A 20,662-nucleotide genomic window follows, 5' to 3' on the forward strand; every position below is an offset into this window, starting at 1 on the left:
AACTGGAGCATGGGCGAATCAGGAAGCGATGGACAGGGTTATATTGTGGGTATTGATATCCACTGGGGTTTGTTCTGGAGCCTCTTGTGGATACCAAAATCCATGGATGTACAAGTCCCATTATATACAATGGATTGTAAAATGGTGTTTCTTATATAAAATGGCAAAATCAAGCTTTACTTTTTAGAATTTATATACATATATTAATATTTTCAAGCCCTGGATGCTTGAATTAGTGGCTAAAGAACCCATGGATGTTGGGGGGGAGGGAACTATACTTAACGATATATGGCTACCAATTACAGGAAACAAGTGCTGACCCTGTGTGGGCATGTTCATTTTCATTCCCCCCACATGTATGGCACTTGGATGACTATCATAATATGCACAAAGATATGCATTCAAATATGCACCTATAGCATTTACACATATAAAAATCACTAGACTGCATTCTTTTTGAGGTACTTTTAACTTTTTTAAATTAAGTCTCTAACTTAGAATATACTGTTTAGATTGAAGAAATTTAGAATGGAGATGCAGTATAATCCAGTACATTTCCACTTAGTGGAAAAGCCCATTGATTTCACTGAGAATTATTCTCATGTATGAATGTAGTCAACTTTTAAATCCAATCCTGCTCTTTATCTTAGTCGAATTTCATAAAAATGAACAATTTATTCCCCCATCCATCTCAATCTCAACTGATACAAAGTATGATCAAAGAAAATGTTAATGCCTTTCTGCAAAATTCATGCATTCAGACTTATTCAAGCATTTACAAATTGGTGTTAAAATATTGGTTTTATTTGGGATTTTTCTAGAATAGATTCTGCAGTTCGTGTTAGATTCAGCAAAGTATTTTGAAACAATACAGACAACATGGACATGTTCACATAAGGACTGTTACAAATGAAACAGCAGCATATAGATCTATAAATCTGCTTTGGAAGAATTCTCTCTTGGCAACTACTAGGCAAATTTAAACCACATTGCAGTTCTGGAAGGAAAAGCATGAGAGAGAAATAAGTGTGGCATGTTGGCTCATCCTTTCTGCTACTTCTAGCCAGCATTTTTCTATAAACTTTACTCTTCCCTTTCTGTAATATTATGCAGATAAAGTTTATGAAAACAGATGAGGTGGGTGAAGAGCTGCAGTTGAAGAGTTACAGAAACAAACAAATATTTATGGGAAACAAGTATATTGTCGCTGGCTTCTTCATGTATCTTGTGACCGTGACCGTTAAAGACGTAATACTCAGGAACACATCAGCTTCCCACATAAACCAAGGCATGTGCCCTTGTAAATGAATTGCAAGTAGGATGCTAGCAGGTTTCAGCGGATATTGGTAGAACTAGGTGAAACAAACTTGAAGATTAATGCGCCAGCCAAGATAAAGGTATACGCATGCATGTAGGCTGCTTCAATTTGCACATTCATAGCCAGATAGGAAATCATGCACAAAACCATTGCTGCAAACATGATTTCCATATCCAATCCTAAAAGTAAGGGCTATATTTACTTTTTCAACAACAGTTGCCCGTTTGAAAGCAGGAGAGGGGAGTTGATTTAGACAAGGTGGGGACAATTGTCGGGTTTCGGAGGCTGCATTGGTCCACCTCAAATTTATATATTCTTTGCCCCCAAATGTTTCTCATGTTCTCTGGGAAAGTGGAGGACAATGTCTGCATGCTGTTGGCCCCCTCTGGGCATTTTTTTTGTTCTTGTTGAAAAGATGGCTTCTCCTAGGCTTAAAATGACAACCTCATTGCTGTCTTTCTACAAGCAGGGAGAAAACTTTTTCTTCTTTAAAAATTGATGTTTCGGAGAAAACAAGGCTCATATAATGTGTTGGACATCCATTTATTCTCCCATTTGTTACTGACTTAATTTGTTTTACTGGTTTCAATTTTATGATGGTTTAATTGCTTTTCTAACCTTTGCATGTTATTAGTTTTTAAGTCCGTTTCAACTGTAATTGTCCCAGACTGAGAAAAAGGTGGGATGGTGATGGTGGTGGTGACAATGATAACAACCTTTACACAACCTTGACAGCAGTATGATGCCACTGAAAGATATTGCAAGTATATCTCAGTTAAAAAAGCTGATGTGCTTCTGAGTATTACGTCTTTAACAACAACAACAAAACAATGATACCAGAGGTAGAAATAACATGAATAGCATGTTCCTCTGTCGCAAAAAAGAAGAACGGTTCAACATTTTCCAACCAAACATTTTATTCAAAACTATGAGTACAAACATGTGAAATGAAATAAGCAGGTCAGGTTTGAATAAGTCAGCAGACATATTTTGAGCCTTCTAGAGAAGAATACAGTACTTGAAAACTTCTTCCAAAATGCAGCTCACTTCTACTTTTATGTGATTTCCACAATAATAGAACCTCCTGGGAGTGTTGGCAGCTCCACAGGGATATCATGTACAGTACTGCCCTTGGTCCTGCTTTCCATTCAAATCATTTAAAAGGGGTTCTGGCTTCTCTATAAACTCCACTGATCCTAAAAACCAAGTGACAAAGAGAACTCATCTGAGTGCACAACCCAGCAAGGAAATGAAAGCAATATTGCAGTGAAGTAATGAATAGATGTTGCTTTCAATTCATTGCGGAACTGCACTCTCTAAACCTTATCCTATGTTTATCTAGAGGTAAATTCCACTGTGTTTAGGAGTCCTTGCTCTTAAGATCAGTATGCCTACAATTACAGCCTCCTTCTGAACTCATGAGTAATGTGAATCAACTGTTACTGACTTCTGGACTGAATAGGATTTTATCTTTCTGGATAAGCTAGCACCATACCATTAAAAAAAAATTGAAATAGGATAACAGCAAGATGGTCAAAAGAGCAATTTTTAAAAATGTTGCACAATAAACATGTTAACATTAAATGTTGGTTACGGGGACCATAATTGAAAATGACTCTTTTATGCTTCTGAGAACTGTAATATTTTTTATACTGTATCTTCTGAAATATAAGTTTGTTTTCATAGTCTGCTTTCATTATTTAGCTGAAAGGGTTACTTTTCTATAACTGAATGAGAAGAAACAGATTGTTTTGAATTTCATGTCTGGGGCAGAATGAGGATAGCATGACTTGAGACACAATGCCTGCTTGTAAATATTGTAATGAAGTTTAAGGATTCAAAGTAATCTCCTTGCAGCAATAAAATACTGTTGTGAAAAGGAAGTTGGGCAGGAGTAAGAGAGAGAATAAATATACTTTTCTTTCTTTGGTGTGCACATACTAGCAGGAACCTTTAAGGTGAATTGCTTTGACATTTCTAAATAGCTATAGTAGTATAAAGTTCAGAGGTAGCTGTGGTGGTTATACAGGGGGAAAATATTTTAATCCAGTCAGCATTTATTAGGCCAGTCAAAAGGTCATAAAACTGAAAACATTTCAAAACTCTCCATCAGACGAAACACAGGTGTGAAAGGAAAAATAAAGGAATTCTGTCTTCGTGGTCAAGATTTGTTGTCTGCATAGTACTCCAAGACAAAATGACTGAAGAGGAACATCCTTGTTGTCTGTCTTCATGTCATTTCTGACTTATGGTGACCCTAAGGCATCAAATCCTGTGTGATCTTGGCTAAGCAGAAATAGTATTAGGATGGGGGACTGTCAACAAATACCATGTGCCTAGGCTATTTTTCAGAGGAAGGAACTGACAAAATCGCCTCTGAGTATTTCTTCCCTAAGAAAACCCTATGAAATTAATGGGGGTCATCATAAGTTGGTAAGTGACTTGAAGACAAACACATACACACACACACACACACACACACACAAGGTGAACTTATCACAAGGTTTTCTTTGCAAGATTTGTTCCGAGGTTTCTTCACAAGATATGCTTTTGCCCCTCTCTGAGGCTGAGGGAGTGTGAGTTGCCCAAAATCATCCAGTTGATTTCTATGTCTTCGCAGGGATTTAAATTCAGGTCTCCAGAGTCACAGTCACACATTCAAACCACTACATCACAGACCTTCAAATGAGATACTGTCTGGTATCTGATTGTTTTAGGTTTCACCTGGCATATGATGGAAGAAATACTGAAAAGCTCTGCCATTTTTAAAATTATAGGTATAAGTTAATGGTGGGAATAACTACTGTTGGACTTGGTTGGGGCACTTCACATGTTGGATTGCAATTCCACTCATCTCTGACCATTGGTCATGACAACACAGAAGGGTTCTCTACATTAAGGGCCGTTCATACATTTTCCAGGAATCAGAGGCCCACATCTAAAGATTTACTGATTAGTTCAAATTAATGTCGTATCCTATGTCTTTATAGCCATTTCCTCTCCCTAAGCTACAGCTGGGAACTGTGTAAGGTCCAGATGTTGTTGAATAACAGCTCCCAATATTCCTTACTATTGGCTATGATGGCTAGGGATTCTGGAAGTTGTAGTTCAAAAGCAATGATAGTTCTGGAGGACTGCACAATTCCTAACCTTTTCATCTTTCCAAGTTTTCCTCCTCCCTTCTGCTCCCCTCACTTGTTCATTGCATGATTTCTACCGCAAATGGATAGTGGAGGAGGGGTTCTCCACACAAATTTTGCAGCGAGCACCTTTCCCATCTGACCATATGCCATCACTGTCCCCTCACATATCAATATTCTCATTTTTAAAAAACCTTTCAAGCTATCATGTGTCTTGCTATCTTATTTTCTGAGTCCCTGCTTTGTCTAGGCTCCTTTGTATCCCATGGTTCCATGGAGCTTTAGTAGTTAGATTATTCGAATAGTATATTTTTTTGGGGGGGGGGGGAATAGCTGTGTTATTCTGTCACAGTCACAGCATAAGAAGGAAAGTGGGACGAAAGGGGAAGTGGCAGTCTAGATTCTAGCACAATCTTTGAAACTGACTGATTTATTTCAGCATGAACTTTTGCAGATATCAATCCGCTCTTCAGATGCGGTGAAGGACTCAGTATTACTATAGCTACAGTATGCACATCAAGCTAAGCTCATCACAAGCTAAACTCACCAGAAAGCCTTATCAAAACCACTGTTTTCCCAGCCACAACCTTTCCACCATTTATAATTGGGAATGTGGGAATTATGCAGCCCTACAGATATTGTCATACTATAAGCCCCATCAGCCCATGCCAGCACAGCTAGTAGTCCAAGAATATCTGAGTGGCTGCATTTTCCCTATTCCTGATCAACAATAAGGGATACCTTCTTTGGAGATGCTGCCAGTACAAGATGTCACACATGGAAATACCTGTCATGCTATATGAAGAACATATGGGAAAGACACAGTAAAACTGCACTGAGTTCCATAAATGTAGGCATGTTTTTGAACACACTAATGAATACGTTAAAATGCACATCATATGTTAATAATACTGGAATTTGTTCTTGTTGAGTGCCTTCAAGTCATTTTTGACTTAGGGCGATCCTAAGGCGAGAACCTATCATGGGATTTTCATGGCAAGATTTCTTTAGAGGAGGTTTGCCATTGCCTTCACTTGAGGCTGAGAGTATGTGACTTCCCAAGGTCACCCAGTGGTTTTAATGGTCATGCTTGAAATTGAACCCTGGTCTCCAGATTAATAATCTAACACTGTAACCACTACGCCATGCTGGCTATACAGGAATAGTATAACTGCACAGTTATAAAGATTGACCCTGAGCTTTTTTGATGGTGACTGCAAACGCCATGTGTTGCTGTCACATCCAACAGAAGGTGCTGTTTTTCAAAATAACACATATTTTTACCTGCCACAGGTGTGACAACTATATAACAGCAGGTATATGTATATTTAAAAAAATGTGTGTATTCAAATGGAACATTATGTCAAAATGTCAAAGCAATCGGTGAAGAACTTTCGGAGATTTAAGATTTTGAACAAACGAACATTTACATTTTTATTTATATAGATTGTATAAACAGTTGCAGTTTGGAGGTTTTCATCTGAAAACATGGTAACCAGTCAGCATGAAACAGGCCAGATTCATAAGAAGTAGAACAGGGGTAGCCCAGTCCTGCCGCCGATTGCCACCGGGGCCTTTGGGGGGCGATTGTCTATAGAAGCCTCAGAAACATGCATTTATCTTAACATTTTTTAAAAAATCAGCAAATTTTTTCATGTGTCCTCCATTTTTTATTTAAAAAGTGCCCTCCATTTGAAAATTTTGTCCTACATTTGTCCCGGTTTATTTATTTATTTAATTTTTTAAAAAAATTATTTAATTATTTATTTTTTGGCTTCGGCCCCCCAGTTGTCTGAGGGATGGCTACCCGGCCCCCGGCTCAAAAGGGTTGCCTACCTCTGAAGTAGAAAGTACCTACCCAAAGCTTGAAACATACTTACATTTGTACACACTGCATAGTTCAGGCAGCCGCCCTTAACGTGCTAACCAAGAATATGCCCAAGTAGACATACGGTAACTTGCTTCTTCTTGCTTCACATTATTTTTTGTGATAAGGAGGATATCTTACATAAATTACTGTGTAATATTTTTTGTAGATCTTACCAGATTTTAATGGGATTCTTTTCAAAAGTGCATTGTCTTCTGTTAGTATCAACTTAATATAGAATATTAAAACATTGTATAGCCATTCTTTTTTTTTTTTTTTTTGCCTTTGCTTTGTAAGGGAATTTTAATTGATGTGCTGGTGGGAGGTATAATGGATTTTATTTTATATTGTTGTATTTTACTCTTATTGTTTGCTGCCTCGATCCTGACGGAGAGGCGGGATATAAATAATGTTTTGTTGTTGTTGCTGTTATTGCTTCTGCATCAACATGTAATGATTCCTTTTCTCCTGCTTCTTCTGGTCAGTTTACAGCTAGAGGTGACTGTATCATGCAGGGCCAGCTAGCCTATCAGCCAGCCGACCAGCCTTTACCTTGGGTTTTAAGTGTCTGCTTCACTGTGAGGAGGTGGTGGGCTGAGCAGCCTTCAAGCTTTTGCAGACTCCCTGTGAAGACCCTGTGGCCTCTCTGGGTCTGTGGACCACAGGTCAGAAATAAGCCCAAGCAGACATGGCCAATCAGTCGCACTGCTGTTGTGGGACTTCCCATTTATTCTGTTCAGTAGGGTGCTGGAACTCTGCCCCCAAATCCTGTCCCGATGACACCATATTCCAACTCATGGCCTGTGTAGTTGTTGCAGATGTACCTGAGAATACACACACACACACACACACACACACACTAATAAGGAGACCATCAATGCAACACCCATTTATAAAGAATCAACTTGCAGTGATCCTTCATTTGGACTGTGTCATTTTAGTATCATGTTTAATTATCTAAGAGAGTTACTTGCAAAGAGGAAGTGGAAGAAAGGAAGTTGTGGTGCAAAATAATAAGCTGGCTGAGTACTAAATAAGTGCAAAGTCCCATGGTTTGTAAACACATGCTTATCAGCACTGATGTCATTGTGACCCTTCCTTCTTTCAAGAATGACACACTTTGAATCCACTTCATTACTCAGCATTCTATCTACCTTGAAAAATCCTTTAGCTCTTCCTTCCTTCCTTCCTTCCTTCCTTCCTTTCTTTGTACAAAGATTGTAACCATGACTGCTCCTAGAATCCAGTTCTCTGTACATGTTTCAGAAAAATGCATAAGTACAGATGACATTTGAGAGCCAAGTGTGGTGTAGTGGTTTGAGTGTTGGACTACCACATTGGAGATCAGGGTTAGATTTCTCCAGGTTCAACCATGTAAATCCACTGGGTGACCGGGGTCACATTCTCTCAGCCTCAGAAAAAGGCAATGGCAAATCTCTGAACAAATATTGCCAAAAAAAATGAGGACAGATTCGCCTTAAAGTCACCATAAATTGGAAACACAACTTCAAGGCCACATTATGTGAAAACATTGGAGCAGAAAGATCTAATGATCCAGGAGCCAGGTTCTTCTTGTGACCACCTTAATGTTTCCTGTCAACTTGTGGTGACCCCAAGAGGGTCACAATGTTTTCTTAGGCAAGGAATACTCTAGAGATGACTTGTCATTGCTGGCCTTTGAATATAGCCTACAGCACCTGGTATTTCTTGGTGATCTCCCAACCAGGGCTGACTACTGAAAGCTTTTACTTGGTGGTCTCCCATCCAAGTACTAACCAGGGCTGATTACTGAAAGCTTTTACTTGGCAGTCTCCTATCCATGTACTAACCAGAGCTGACTACTGAAAGTTTTAACTTTTGTCTGCATATTGCAGCCCCAACGTCTTAATTAGGGTGTATGCACACTATAGAAATAATGCAATTTGACCCCACTTTAAGTGCTGTAGCTCCATCCCACAGAAACCTGGGACTTGTAACAACAAACAATAGCCTTTTATTATAGTCCACAGACTATTAAGCGACACATTATGTACAGAAACATATTAAAATAGCTCTATAAAACATTTGATTTACAACGTATAAACATATTGTTAAAAAGCAGTATGATAATAAAAACAGCTAAATATTGGGATGTGTTCATCTATATATCTATATATAATTTAATAGTGTGGGCCCTTGGTATCTTCTGGGGTTTGGTTCCAGAACTGTCGTTGATACCAAAATCCATGGATGCTCAAGTCCCATTAAATACAATGTAAATTCATGCTTCTTAGTCATGCTTCAAATGCAGGACATTTTGGAACTCCTCCTGGAAGGAAGGCTGCAATGTAGGGCATGTGCTGGTAAAGGAGGGCTTTAATGCTGCAGTTAAAGCGGTGTGGAACTGCATTGTCTCTACAGTGTAGAGGCCCCCTCAGAGGAGCTCTCTTCTGCTCTTCCCGAGGCCGCCAGCAGAGGGCCTCTGGGGACAGATGATGGCGTCCAAGAAGAAAGCCTCTTCCTTCCCTGGCAGCAGCAGCAGCTGCTCCTCAGGGAAGAAGGCGAGGAGGAGGCGACTAGGCCCAGGGGCCGCCCCCTGCCTGAGGCACAAAGGGCTCCCCTCTCCCCGCCATTGCCAGTACTCCACTGAGGGAAAGGCAGGGCGACGGAGCCCAGAGAGAGGACGCCCAAATAAGCGCCCTCCTCCCCTTTAAAAACAGAGAGACAGAGACAGAGACAGACCAGGAGGAAATGGCCGCGGAATAATAATAATAATAATAATAATAGTGTGTCTTTTAAGTTGGGCATTATTAATAATGATAATATTCTCGGATTACCAGCAGTTTCATCAGCTGCAAACTCCCTAATAATAATAATAAATTATATATATTAATATAATATAATATAATATTATTTTGGGGTTACCAGCAGTGCCACCAGCTACAAACTCCCATATATATATATGTATATATATAAATATATAATATTATTTTGGGGTTACCAGTAGTGCCACCAGCTACAAATTCCCTAATAATAATAATTTATTATTATTTTGAGTTTATTAGATGTGCCATCAACTGCAAACCCCCAAATAAGAACCAGAACAAACATTGATAATAATAACAATAATAATAATATTCTGGGATTACCAGCAATGCCACCAGCTGCAAATCCCCTAATAATATTATTATTATTATTATTATTATTATTATATATAAGGATATATTACTATAATATATTATGTTAATATTAGTAGTAGTAGTAGTATGGGGTTACCAGCAGTGCCACCAACTGCAAATCTCGAAATAATAACAACAAACATTATTATTATTATGGGGTTACGAGCAGTGCCACCAGCTGCAACCCCCTAATAATAATAATAACAACAAACACATTATTAATGTTATTGTGATTGTTATGCAGAGGTGCTGTTTGCCTTTGCTTTCCTCTGAGGTTGATAAGAGTGTGACTTTGCCCAAGGTCACCCCAGTGGGTTTCCATGGCTGAGTGAGAATTTGAACCCTAGTCTCCAGAGCCATAACCCAAGACTCAAACTACTACACCATGTTGGCTTTCCATGTATTTACGATAAACCACGCTTTTCCTTGATAGCAGGCCCTACTCCTGAGGGGGTACCTGGGCAGGGTGGCCTCCTGCAAAGGAGGACAAGGCACTGCAAAATGGAGGACATTAGAGGGAAAAACAATGGAGAAAATGATCAAATGAAAGGCAAAAAGCGTTCACATAAATCCAAATCCAGGCTTCTTAGCCATGCTCAGAATGGAGGACATTTGGGAACTCCTCCTGGAGAGAAGGCTGAAATGGAGGAGGACATGCCCTGGAAAATAAAAGGGAGGCTGCCTGGTTTCCCTGGACTTATGGCGACCCTAAGGTCATGGGCTTTTCTTGCCCAGAGGAGGTTTGCCACTTGCCATGGCCATCCTGTGAGGCTGAGAGAGTGTGCCTTGCCCAAAGTCACCTAGTGGCTAAAAACACTCCTATAAATATAAATCCTTGCTCTAAAGGGAGGACATTTTGGAACTCCTGGACAGAGGGCTGAAATGGAGGACACATTTGCCATTTTGATGGTCATCCTGTGAGGCTGAGAGAGTGTGCCTTGCCCAAAGTCATCTATTGGCTAAGAACACTCCTATAAATATTAATCCCTGCTCAAAAGGGGGGACATTTGGAAACTCCTCCTGGAGAGGAGGCTGAAATGGAGGACATGTTTGCCATGGCTAAGGCCATCCTCTGAGGCTGAGAGAGTGTAGCTTGTCCAAAGTCACCTAGTGGCTAGAAACACTATCACTGCTCAAAAGGGAGGACATTTTGGAACTTCTCCTGGACAGAAGGCTGAAATGGAGGACATGTTTGCCATTGCCATGGCCATCCTCTGAGGCTGAGAGAGTGTAGGTTGCCCAAAGTCACCTAGTGGCTATAAGTATAAATCCCTGCGCAAAAGGGAGGACATTTAGGAACTCCTCCTGGGCAGAAGGCTGAAGTGGATGGAGGACAGGTGCTGGAAAAGGAGGCTACCTGGGTCAGCCTGGGCAAAGGTCCCTCTTTCCCTGTGGGGAGGAGGAGGGCCAGGCTTTCCTCTCCCCTCCCTTTCCCCTCCCAAATGGGGGAAGGGGGCTCCTCTTTGTTTGGCACAGCATTCCCACTCATTGCCTCTTTGGACCCAGCCCCTTTCCTCGGTGGGGAAACTCCCTCTGCTCCACCCACAGCATAGATCCGAAACCAAACTCCCAGCCCTTTGGGGGGGGGGGGGAGGAAAGGATTGCAACACACTCCCCCTCTGCCTACATTTTGTGCCTCCCCCTTTCCTAGGGTCCTTTTGCCTAGTCCACAGTCCCTTTTGCAAGGAGCCACAACAACTCTTGCAAAGACTGTCTCCAAAGCCACCTCTCTCCAATTCCCCTCCTCCTGGGTGCAAAAAATAACAAAAACTAGGAGGAGGAGGAGCCCTGCTGAGGAAGGGGCTTGACCCCTTTCCCTGCCCTCCCCTCCCCAGATGGGAAGAGCAGCCTGGAAAGTGGGGCTGGACTGGTTTGGCTTTTAGAACCCTGGCTCCAACTTAAGAAGAACAGGAGGAAGAGGTGAGCAGTTTCTCTCCACCATGGAGAAGCTGGAGGTGAGGTTTCCCGACCCAGGATCCGGGATGAACCCGGGTTTTTTGGAGCCTGGGCAGCAGCAGCAGCAGCAGCAGCCCCTCTTGGTGCTTCTGGGGGAGCCTGGCCAAGGGGAGCCCCCCAACCTGGTGGAGGTGCAGCTGAGCGGAGGGGCGCCCTGGGGCTTCACCTTGAAAGGAGGACGCGAGCATGGGGAGCCCCTCATCATCACCAAGGTGAGCCTGTCCACACGGGCACTTAACGCGCATTTAAGTTGGGGGTATCACTGGGGAACTGGGTGGGTAGGGGCTTCAGCTGCTTTTGCTGATATTATATTGCTCATATTTTGTTATGTGACCAGGTAATAAATATTGAGATAACCATGGATTTCAGAAGGTGCTTGTTTTCTTTTCTCTTCTCTTTTTCCTATCCCGCGTTGAAACTGGGCTAAACTCTTATTTTTTTTCTCCTTCAGTCTTGTCTTTTGCTTCAAGTCTCCTTAAGAGGAACCAATGGCAAAGTTGATATTATATTGCTTACATTTTGTTATGTGACCAGGTAATAAAGATTGAGAGAACCAAGGATTTCAGAGAGTGCTTTTTTTCTCTTCTCTTCTCTTATTTCCTATCCATTGCTTGAAAATGTCCCTTCCTCTGCCTCGGTTTTTTTTTTCCTGAATGTGGTGGTTTAGGTTTAGGAGTGGACTGTGCAGTCAGAAAGAGAGCCCTTGGTTGGACACCTGGACTGCAGCATTAGAGCATAACTTGGGCTGGTTCAGATGTTCAGTTTACATTTTATTTTTGTGCCATTGCATTTGATCAGGTTTTCTGTTTTTTTTTTAATTGAGCGCCTTATCTTGGTATGCTGTGTTTTCCTTCTTGGTGGGTGTGCTTTGCTGGTTCACGCACATACAATCCTTCCCGAATCCTTGTGAGGTCGGTGAAGCTGAGAAATAGTGACAGGCCAGGCCCTACCTTTAGGCTGGGTGAGGTAGCCACCCCAGGCAGCAAATTTTGAGCACCATGTTAACCACTTTGTTGATGTTATTGTGTGCCTTCGAGTTGTTTCCAATTTATAGCAACCCTGCAGCAAACCTGTGAATTTTCTGGGGCTGAGAGTATGTGACTCACCCAAGGTGGGCTTCCATGGCCGAGTAGGGAATCAAACCGTGGTCTCCAGAATCATAGTCTGATGCTCAAACCACTACACCTCGCTGGCTCTGTTAACCACTTACATTGTTATATTTTTATTGTCTGGGATGGGAAGTGGTGCCTCTCTGATTCCCACTCCCCTCATGCTCTAAATAATTTGGCTGGTTTTGGGTACTATGTGCTTTGGTCAGTTGACAGGGGTGCAGACTACTGTTCTGCCTCAGGTGGTAAAATGTCTTGGGCTACTAGTCGAGAAAGGATTGGCCCAAGGGCAACCAGTGAGCATTGTAGATGGGCTGGAATTTGAACCTGGGTTTCCTAAAATAATGCAGTTTGGCACCATGTTAACTGTCATGGCTCCATCCTACAGAATCCTGGGACTTGTAGTTTTGTGCAGCACCAGTACTCATGGGCAGAGAAGGCTAAAGACCTTGTAAAAATACAAATCCCAGGATTCTATGGGACGGAGCTTCATCTCTTAAAATGGTGTCAAACTGCATTATTTCTACAGTGTAGATGCACCCTTAGTCTTAATCTGACACTCTTGACATTATGCTTGCTAGCTGTCATATATACCCATTTGTACACCTGCTACTGTACTACTGATTTCTAGGTAAATCGACTACGCGTGGATGGCAGCTTCAGATTGCAGTCCTGGAAATGCTTACTTGGGAGTAAGCCTCATTCAGTACTAGGGTTAAACAGGTGTATTGTTACATTTGCATGCACAAAATTAATTCAGATCAACACACCAAGTTAATCCATCCATGATCCTACAGTGACCAAGATGGAAACAGCCATTACACTAACTGGGAGAGTCCACCATTTGCTACTTGTTAACTCCTAGATTAATTATGAATGCAAAATATGATCCGAGTGTGCTGGAGAACAGCAGTTAACAGATCGTACTTGCCTTTTTAGATTTCCTAAATAGTCACAGAGTGGTGCTCTATTTTTTAAATGACCCTTTGTGCCTTGTAGAAGAGGTACAGTGTGCCTCTTCACTGTTTCTTCTGTCTTCCTCTTGCACCTGTGTTGAATGAACAACATTTCATAGTGGGTTGGACTCTAGGGAAGACCTACCACTACTAGAGATAAATACATATTTTTAGTATTGCTGTGGCTGCTTTCCTAACTGAAAGTAAAGCCAGAAAAGCAGGAGCTTTATACAACTCTCTGTTGACCCCTTTTGTTGTTTATTTCATTCTTGTAGTTGCATTATTGCTTAGATTATACTGTACAGTTGTATTTAGTCAGAAAGATCTTTCTCCTTACCCCAGATTCCAAAAGCTATGCACAAGGGCTTGTGTGATAGTAGTCTGTAGCTGCTTGTGTAAGTTACATTTATCTGAATGGTAATGAAATATTGAACTGTCAGAAGAAAACTTACCTTGCTTAATTCTTATTATTCCTAGTGTGTTCCACAAGTTTGTATGTTTTATACAATGCTTGGAAATGTTATTTGTTTGGGCTGCATTTATTAGAACCCTCCATCCAGTCTGTCCTTAAGGTAGAGAAGGGTAGAAGGTGTATCTGGATCTGTTGATGGATGCCTATTTTCTGAATTTTCTGTAATACTACTACTAATTATTATTATTATTATTATTATTATTATTATTTCTTACCCACCTCTTCCCATGGATCAAGCCAGGGAACAAAAACAGACCAACAAATGCACAACATGCATTTCTGGCTCATGATATTTGCTGCCTTAACCAAAGAACACTTATTCTTATCTCCTAGTGTATGTTCAGAAGCTGTTTGGACTAGCAGCTGAACAGTTTGTTATGACTGATGATGGGATGGGATCCTCCACTACCATGGAGGGCAACAGGCTAATTCAGGGGGATGGAGATCAAGGAAATGTCAGTGGGACCTGCCTCCTCCACAGCATCTGCTGCCTGAGGAAGTTGCTCCACTCTTATGGTAGGTTTGTCCTTGATTTCTGAATGGCTTGAGTAACAAAAATAGTGTCTGCCCTGACTGATGGCCCTCTCTCAACCATTGTTGTTGTTATGTGTGTTCAACTCATTTCCAACTCATTTCCTACTAATGGATGGTAAAAATACCTTTCCTTTGGGTGGTTATTTGTCTTCGCCCCTATGGGTTTTTCTAGGTCTGGCAGCCCTTTTGATGTCTAAGCTGGAGTAACCATTAGCCTGTAGAGCCCAGTCTAGGTGCTTCAATTCATCTTCCAGGAAATGGGGTTCACAGATCCTTTTGGCTTGGTCTACCAGTATTATTATTGTGCTTCCTTTTTTGTCCTGAGTGATGGTTGGAATTCTTGTGTAGATATCTGTCCATGTGTGGAGGTATTCGTATACTGTGTGGCCCAAACATTGGTTTGGTTTGCAGATGATCAGGACATCCAACAATGGCAATGTTTCTTCCTTTTCTTTTTTAATTGTGAACTGGATATTCAGGTGGATGTTGTTCAGATGGTTCAGAAACATGGTTTACCATATATCAAAGAAGTCAGAGACAGAATAGGGAAACCGGTGAGGAAACTCAACCTCCAAACCGACCAAGAAAATCCAGCAAATGCTGCATTCAGCAAAGGACAGGAGAGACTCTCTCATAGCCGCAGGAGAAGAGTCTACATAGGGACCACCAAACGCAGTGTTCAAACACGAATCAAGGAACATGAGAGACACTGTTGACTGGGTCAGCGAGAAAAATCAGTGGTAGCAGAACACATTATAAACCATCCCAGGCATAAAATGCTATTTGAAAACACTGAAATTCTGGACTATGCCAACAACTGTCAGGTCATAATGGACAGGGAAGCCATTGAAATCCACAAACACCTAGTCAACTTCAACAGGAAAGAAGAAATCCTTAAAGTAAACAAAGGTTGGCTACCAATCCTGAAAAATCCACCACCCAGGATTGGGGTTTTTCCCCAGTAGATAATGGATCTAATTAAATGGACACCCTGAGGCCTTGCCATTCAAAAACAGACCAACACAAAGGTTGACATGTAAATCACTTCCTCTCAGTCAAGGGTCACACAGGATATATACCCCACTTACCTCCATGCCAGCATTCTCTGATGATGCCAGCCACAGATCCTGGGGAAATGTCAGGAATAAACTGTTCCAGAACTTGGCCACATAACCCCAAAAACCCACAAAGACTATGCATGCCGGCCATGAAAGCCTTCAGCTTCACCTTGCAACATATTTATAAGATGAATAGGCACTCCTGGAGATTCCAAGAAAGAAAATTCACATCCCCCCTCTTTTTCCCCCTCTTTTTGGTGACAAAAAGGGTGTTCCTTGGACTCTGAAAGGGTTAAGGACCTCAAAAACAGCCTTGTTATTTTTCTGTTCCCCACCCCACTCCCTTGGTTGGCAGTCATACTCCCCTTCTTGTATTCTACGGCCAATATTCTACATCATGGTCAATGGTTTGCAACTTTACACATCTATAACTAAGTAGCAGAGGACCAGTGAAAACCTGTTCGCGAATTGAAAAAATGCATAATACATCATCATCCAGAGAGCCCTGACAAGCAAGAGTCATAGATATAGCTCACGGAGTGATGGCTGTCAGCCACCCTCCAAGGTACTGTTGCACAATGGACACCATTACGTAGTAACATTACAATGGTTCCTTAGTGAAGATGGACATTTTGCAACTGCTCAGTGCTCTTTCCTACTCACATAAGGCCACTTACCTTGATATTAGGACCCAACAGAATACCAGCCATCCGATATACCAGACAGTACTTTGTACATGTGATGAGGTGAGCTATACTCCATAAAGAGATGTGCAGTAATATGCTTGTTCGTCTTTAAAGTGTCACGGAATTCTTTTTTGAATTTTCACTTGCCATATGATTTAATAAATGGCTTAATGCTGTTGTTCCATGAAATCAAAAGCCTGGTAAGATTCCCCCCCCCCCCCCATCTGAATGCAGATAGTCTTTTACTAGTGGTAACTCAATACATTGTCAAGCAAAACATGTACTGAGTCACAGTTTTTCCAAATCTCACTAGGTGTGGAAGTGTACTAACATTTCTTCCTCATTCTTTCACAGGAGACAGCCAGTCAGTTACCACTTGATAAATGGCAGGGTTCAACCATGTGTCCTGATCACTATACTGTTGAGATAATCAAATTGGACAAAAGAGCAGTACCCCCTGCTTGGTGCTATGTCATGTTACTGGAATCAATAAGTTGTATTAAATATATGCCAGGAGAACTCAGAAGATGAACCCAGGTGTTGTGTAGCTCCATGTTTTTTCATCATCTGGGCTTTTGCCTGTGTTCAGTTAACAGTTATTGAGGACAGAAGCAGCGAACACATACACAAACACATTTCTTACAATAGGAAACCAAATATATGGTGTTATGATAAAAAGCTGTCAGGGAAAGATGTCTGGGAAAGATGTGTATGTTGCTTGAGGAATTAAAAATATTTTGTTTAGGCAATTGTCATGTGTGTGCTGAAAGTTGTAAGGATTAACCTTCCACAGCACACTATAGTTTAGATTTTATCACCTGCCTCTAATGCCCAGGAACATAACATTGCTGGCTCACTTATGACATAAGGTTGGATTCAAACTAACTTAGGGACTGAACAGATAGTCCAAAAAAAAGCTGCTTCGGGTCACTTTGGAGGTATGCTGTTTAAATGACACACGGATCTTAAGAGGCCAGAAGCTGCACTCCAGTCCTTAGGACTGGAGCATGGCTTTGGTGCAGCTTCTGGCCTTTTAGGCGGTGTATAGTATGCTCCTTTGGGGCGGCCTGCACCTGCCCCTTTCCCCGACGGATTGGGGCCTCAGCTGCCACAATGGCAGCCCTGAGGCCCCAATCTGCCACTTTTCCAGGTTGCGGAGAAGTGGCAAAAGGCTGCTTCCCTGCGGTCTAGAAAGGGGTGTCCTTGGGGCTTCAAGCCCCAAGGACACCCTGACAGCAGTGGGGAAAGGGAGAAAGGGGCCACTTGGCCCCTTTCTCTTTTGTGTCGCTGGCGCAGCCGTGTAAAGGCTACGCCAGCGACACAAAACAAAGGAAGGAGCTCCGTTTTGGAGCTCCTTCCGGTGCCGCTGAAAGAGCGCCACAGGCACCCTTCTGCGGCACCAAGACATCACGTCCATGCTGCCCCATTTGGAGGCAGCACAGCCGTGACGTCGTAATGACGTCGCCCATGTAGAATGGGCACCGCCATTACAATGTACTAGGGTTGCGGGGCACCTGGAAAGGACACCCCGAGGCAACCCTAGTACGCATGTAGGCCAGCGCAAAGTGCCGGTCTGTACAGCACCTTAGGACACATGCATCATTTAAACAGCATACCTCCAAAGTGACCCAAAGCAGTTTTACTTTAGCCTATCTGTTCAGGCCCTTAGTTACACTTAATTCTAATGGATATCAGTGGGAGTTACGTCGTGACTAAACTTTTTTCAGTGATTTTGGTGGAACTTTAGGGCAAAGAACTTGAACTGGAATCCTATATTCACTTACCTGAAATTAAGCTTCATTGAATTCAGTGGGACCTGTGTCTTATTGGGACATATGTCTCACCTAGGCCTGCAAAAGATTGGACTGCTGGCTGACATCCATTTCAACTACTGTTGCCTGTTCCATCTGGAAAAATGTTGCATCTGTTCTTCTCACACTATTTCCACATGAATATGGATGTAATATGGTCTGTGTGCATATTTGTGAGAGTTTGAAGGCAGCTTTTAGTGCTAGTTTTTTTTTAATGGCTGTCTTTAACAAAACTACCCTCTCCTTTGCAACAACCTTGCTCTTGCAAATGTTTGCATAGACAATCAGTGTTGTTGTTTTTTTTACCATCAGAAGCCAGCGGTGAACAGAAACAGAAATGGACAGATCTAAAATATTGGCAAAGGATGTCATCTATTTTCCTCACTGACCTGCAGGACAGCAGCTTGCATTGATCTTAGAAATCAGGCTGGGAGGAACCTTGTTCTTTTCTTCCTATGGAAAGAATTTTGTTGTGAAGTTTATTTTTTCCTAGTATAGCTCATGAGGGAAAAGTTCATACCTGTAGTTCTGTCTTGAAGACATTGTCTAATGTTGCTGTAAGAATAATATATTGCATTGTACTTTTATCCTTTGTGAATTCTCTTCTTGTCCAGCCAGTTTGGGATAAAGTCTTGCAGGTTTTGATATATTTTGGTAGTGAGCGGAGTTGGGAGAGTGGGACACTTATTCTTTTTCAAACTCCTGAAGTCTTTTTCTGGTATGCTGAGAGAGTGATGTGAAATATTTTTATCTGCTACTCTGGAGAACTGCTGTGAATAAAAGTAGATAATATTAAACAAAATGGACAGATAATCTGACCTGATATAAGGGAGCTAAATATGTTCCTTTACCACTGAGGAATCCATTTTGGAGGCATACTGTCCTCAAACCTGATCATTTTTAGCTATATAGAGGTTGGGTATTCGATAGTAAGAAGGGGACACTTAGTGACTTGTACATGGTATTTTACACATTGTATACCTGTGAAGACACCACTGCCTTTAAAAAACCTTACCATGTTTTGCTTCCAAATGAATGGGCATATTTTGAACTAGTGATGATGGAAAGGAGAAAGATTTTGTTTGCTTTGTGTATTTAATTACACCGCATACTGCACTTTTGCTTGATCAAGGAGAAGATAGTAGGGGATATAATGTTAACATCACAGAAAAAGTCTGGAATGTGGCAAGCAGGCTGTGTGATAACCATACTTAAGCTTCATGTTTTTTGAGTCCTAGAAGGAAAAAAGTCATGTGTTTTGGCTAGAATGATGGTTGCAGAAAATGTTACAGTGGTTTGGTGGAAGGTCAAACCAGAGTCATACTGTCCAAACCCAGTAATAATAGGGTAGTGTAGTCACATATAACTGGCTGACTAAGCTGGCTCATTTCTGTTGTTTCTTGTAGACGCTAAGAGCCTTTTCACATACTCTTTCTAATTATAAAGAACATTGGTAACTATTTGATGTATGCAAGCAACACTTAACTACAGTTCACACTTTTATCTTTCCAGTATCACACTTTCACAGTACTATATATGCTACACTTTGTTCTTTGGAATAATGTTGCTTCCATCCCTGAAAATATATCTCCTACTGTTGTGACTACTGCAGTGTTGAATGTAGCTGTCAAGGCCACCAGGTTAATATTGTGTGGTGATAAGTGATGCAAATACACCTGAAGCTGCCAGCACAGTCTTGTTATTCATAAAAGGTTAGATTTTTAGAACAGTCCTGTTGCAATCATGTGTGGAGTTACTTGTGAAGAAACCATGGTAGATCATCGAGACTGGCTTCTACGTAAATGTTCTTAGGAATTGGTTTAAGTTTTCAGATACTAGAGTAACAGAGGAGATGAGTGTTTTCTTTAAAAAGCCACAGACATGAACAAGGTTTTATCTTTTCCTGGCAGCAGTGTTCTGCGATTTTGTTTTCTAAAAAAAGGTTTTGGTGCCATGTTTTACACATTGTATTATTTAGTTCTCAAGAACTGTCTGTTCCTCCTATTTAGTGCTGGAGTGCATGCCACAAATTACTTCTTTTAAAGAGCTTTGCAGCAATAGAGTAATATCTTATTTCTTCTTCTAATGCAACAGTGTGGACCTGGAATGTACCTATACTGTTGCCTAAGAATGAAAACTTGGAGGAACTATAGATTTACTAATCATATGAATATACAGTGTGGCCACATCATATGCGGGTGCATTATATGCTGCTTTCAGCATATGCTGAAAACAACACCGCTGCCATGCACCAGAAGAAACAATGGTGTGCGCGCCCATGTCACACATGCGCTGCCACCGCTGGGTGCCACTGTGAGCACGAGCCCCATTACTTGTAATTGGGCTTCGAGCACATGGATTTTTTTTTCCGGGGGGGGGGGGGACGAATCCCCCACGTAAAACAAGGTCAGAAGAACTTCCTGTTCTCATTGAGTTTTTGTGCCCAGTGTTAGGGAATACAAAGAAAAATACATGTACGCTCCTCCCTCCATATTTGCGGCTTTGACATTTGTGGCTTTGATTATTATGTTCTCTCTGGGAATCTCTAGGTCATCTGTGGTCATCTTTAACCAAACGTCGCACTGAAAGACTTTGAG

The 20,662-nt window shown here is 41.5% G+C and overlaps 1 protein-coding gene across 2 annotated transcripts in view; it reads left to right on the forward strand.

Moving 5' to 3' along the window:
• Nucleotides 1-11,204: 11,204 nt before the first annotated feature.
• SHROOM2 (shroom family member 2) overlaps nucleotides 11,205-20,662 on the forward strand; it is a 159,167-nt gene continuing 149,709 nt past the window's right edge. For both annotated transcript variants that reach the window (XM_089511592.1, XM_089511593.1), the window contains exon 1: nucleotides 11,205-11,651. In XM_089511592.1, coding sequence (XP_089367718.1) covers nucleotides 11,424-11,651 — 228 coding nt within the window. In that variant the 5' untranslated portion in view covers nucleotides 11,205-11,423. The remainder of the gene's footprint in view (nucleotides 11,652-20,662) is intronic.

This window comes from Sceloporus occidentalis, unplaced genomic scaffold (assembly GCF_023333645.1).
Source record: "Sceloporus occidentalis isolate IW3139 unplaced genomic scaffold, rSceOcc1.0.p SCAF_2, whole genome shotgun sequence".
Classification (NCBI taxonomy): domain Eukaryota; kingdom Metazoa; phylum Chordata; class Lepidosauria; order Squamata; family Phrynosomatidae; genus Sceloporus; species Sceloporus occidentalis.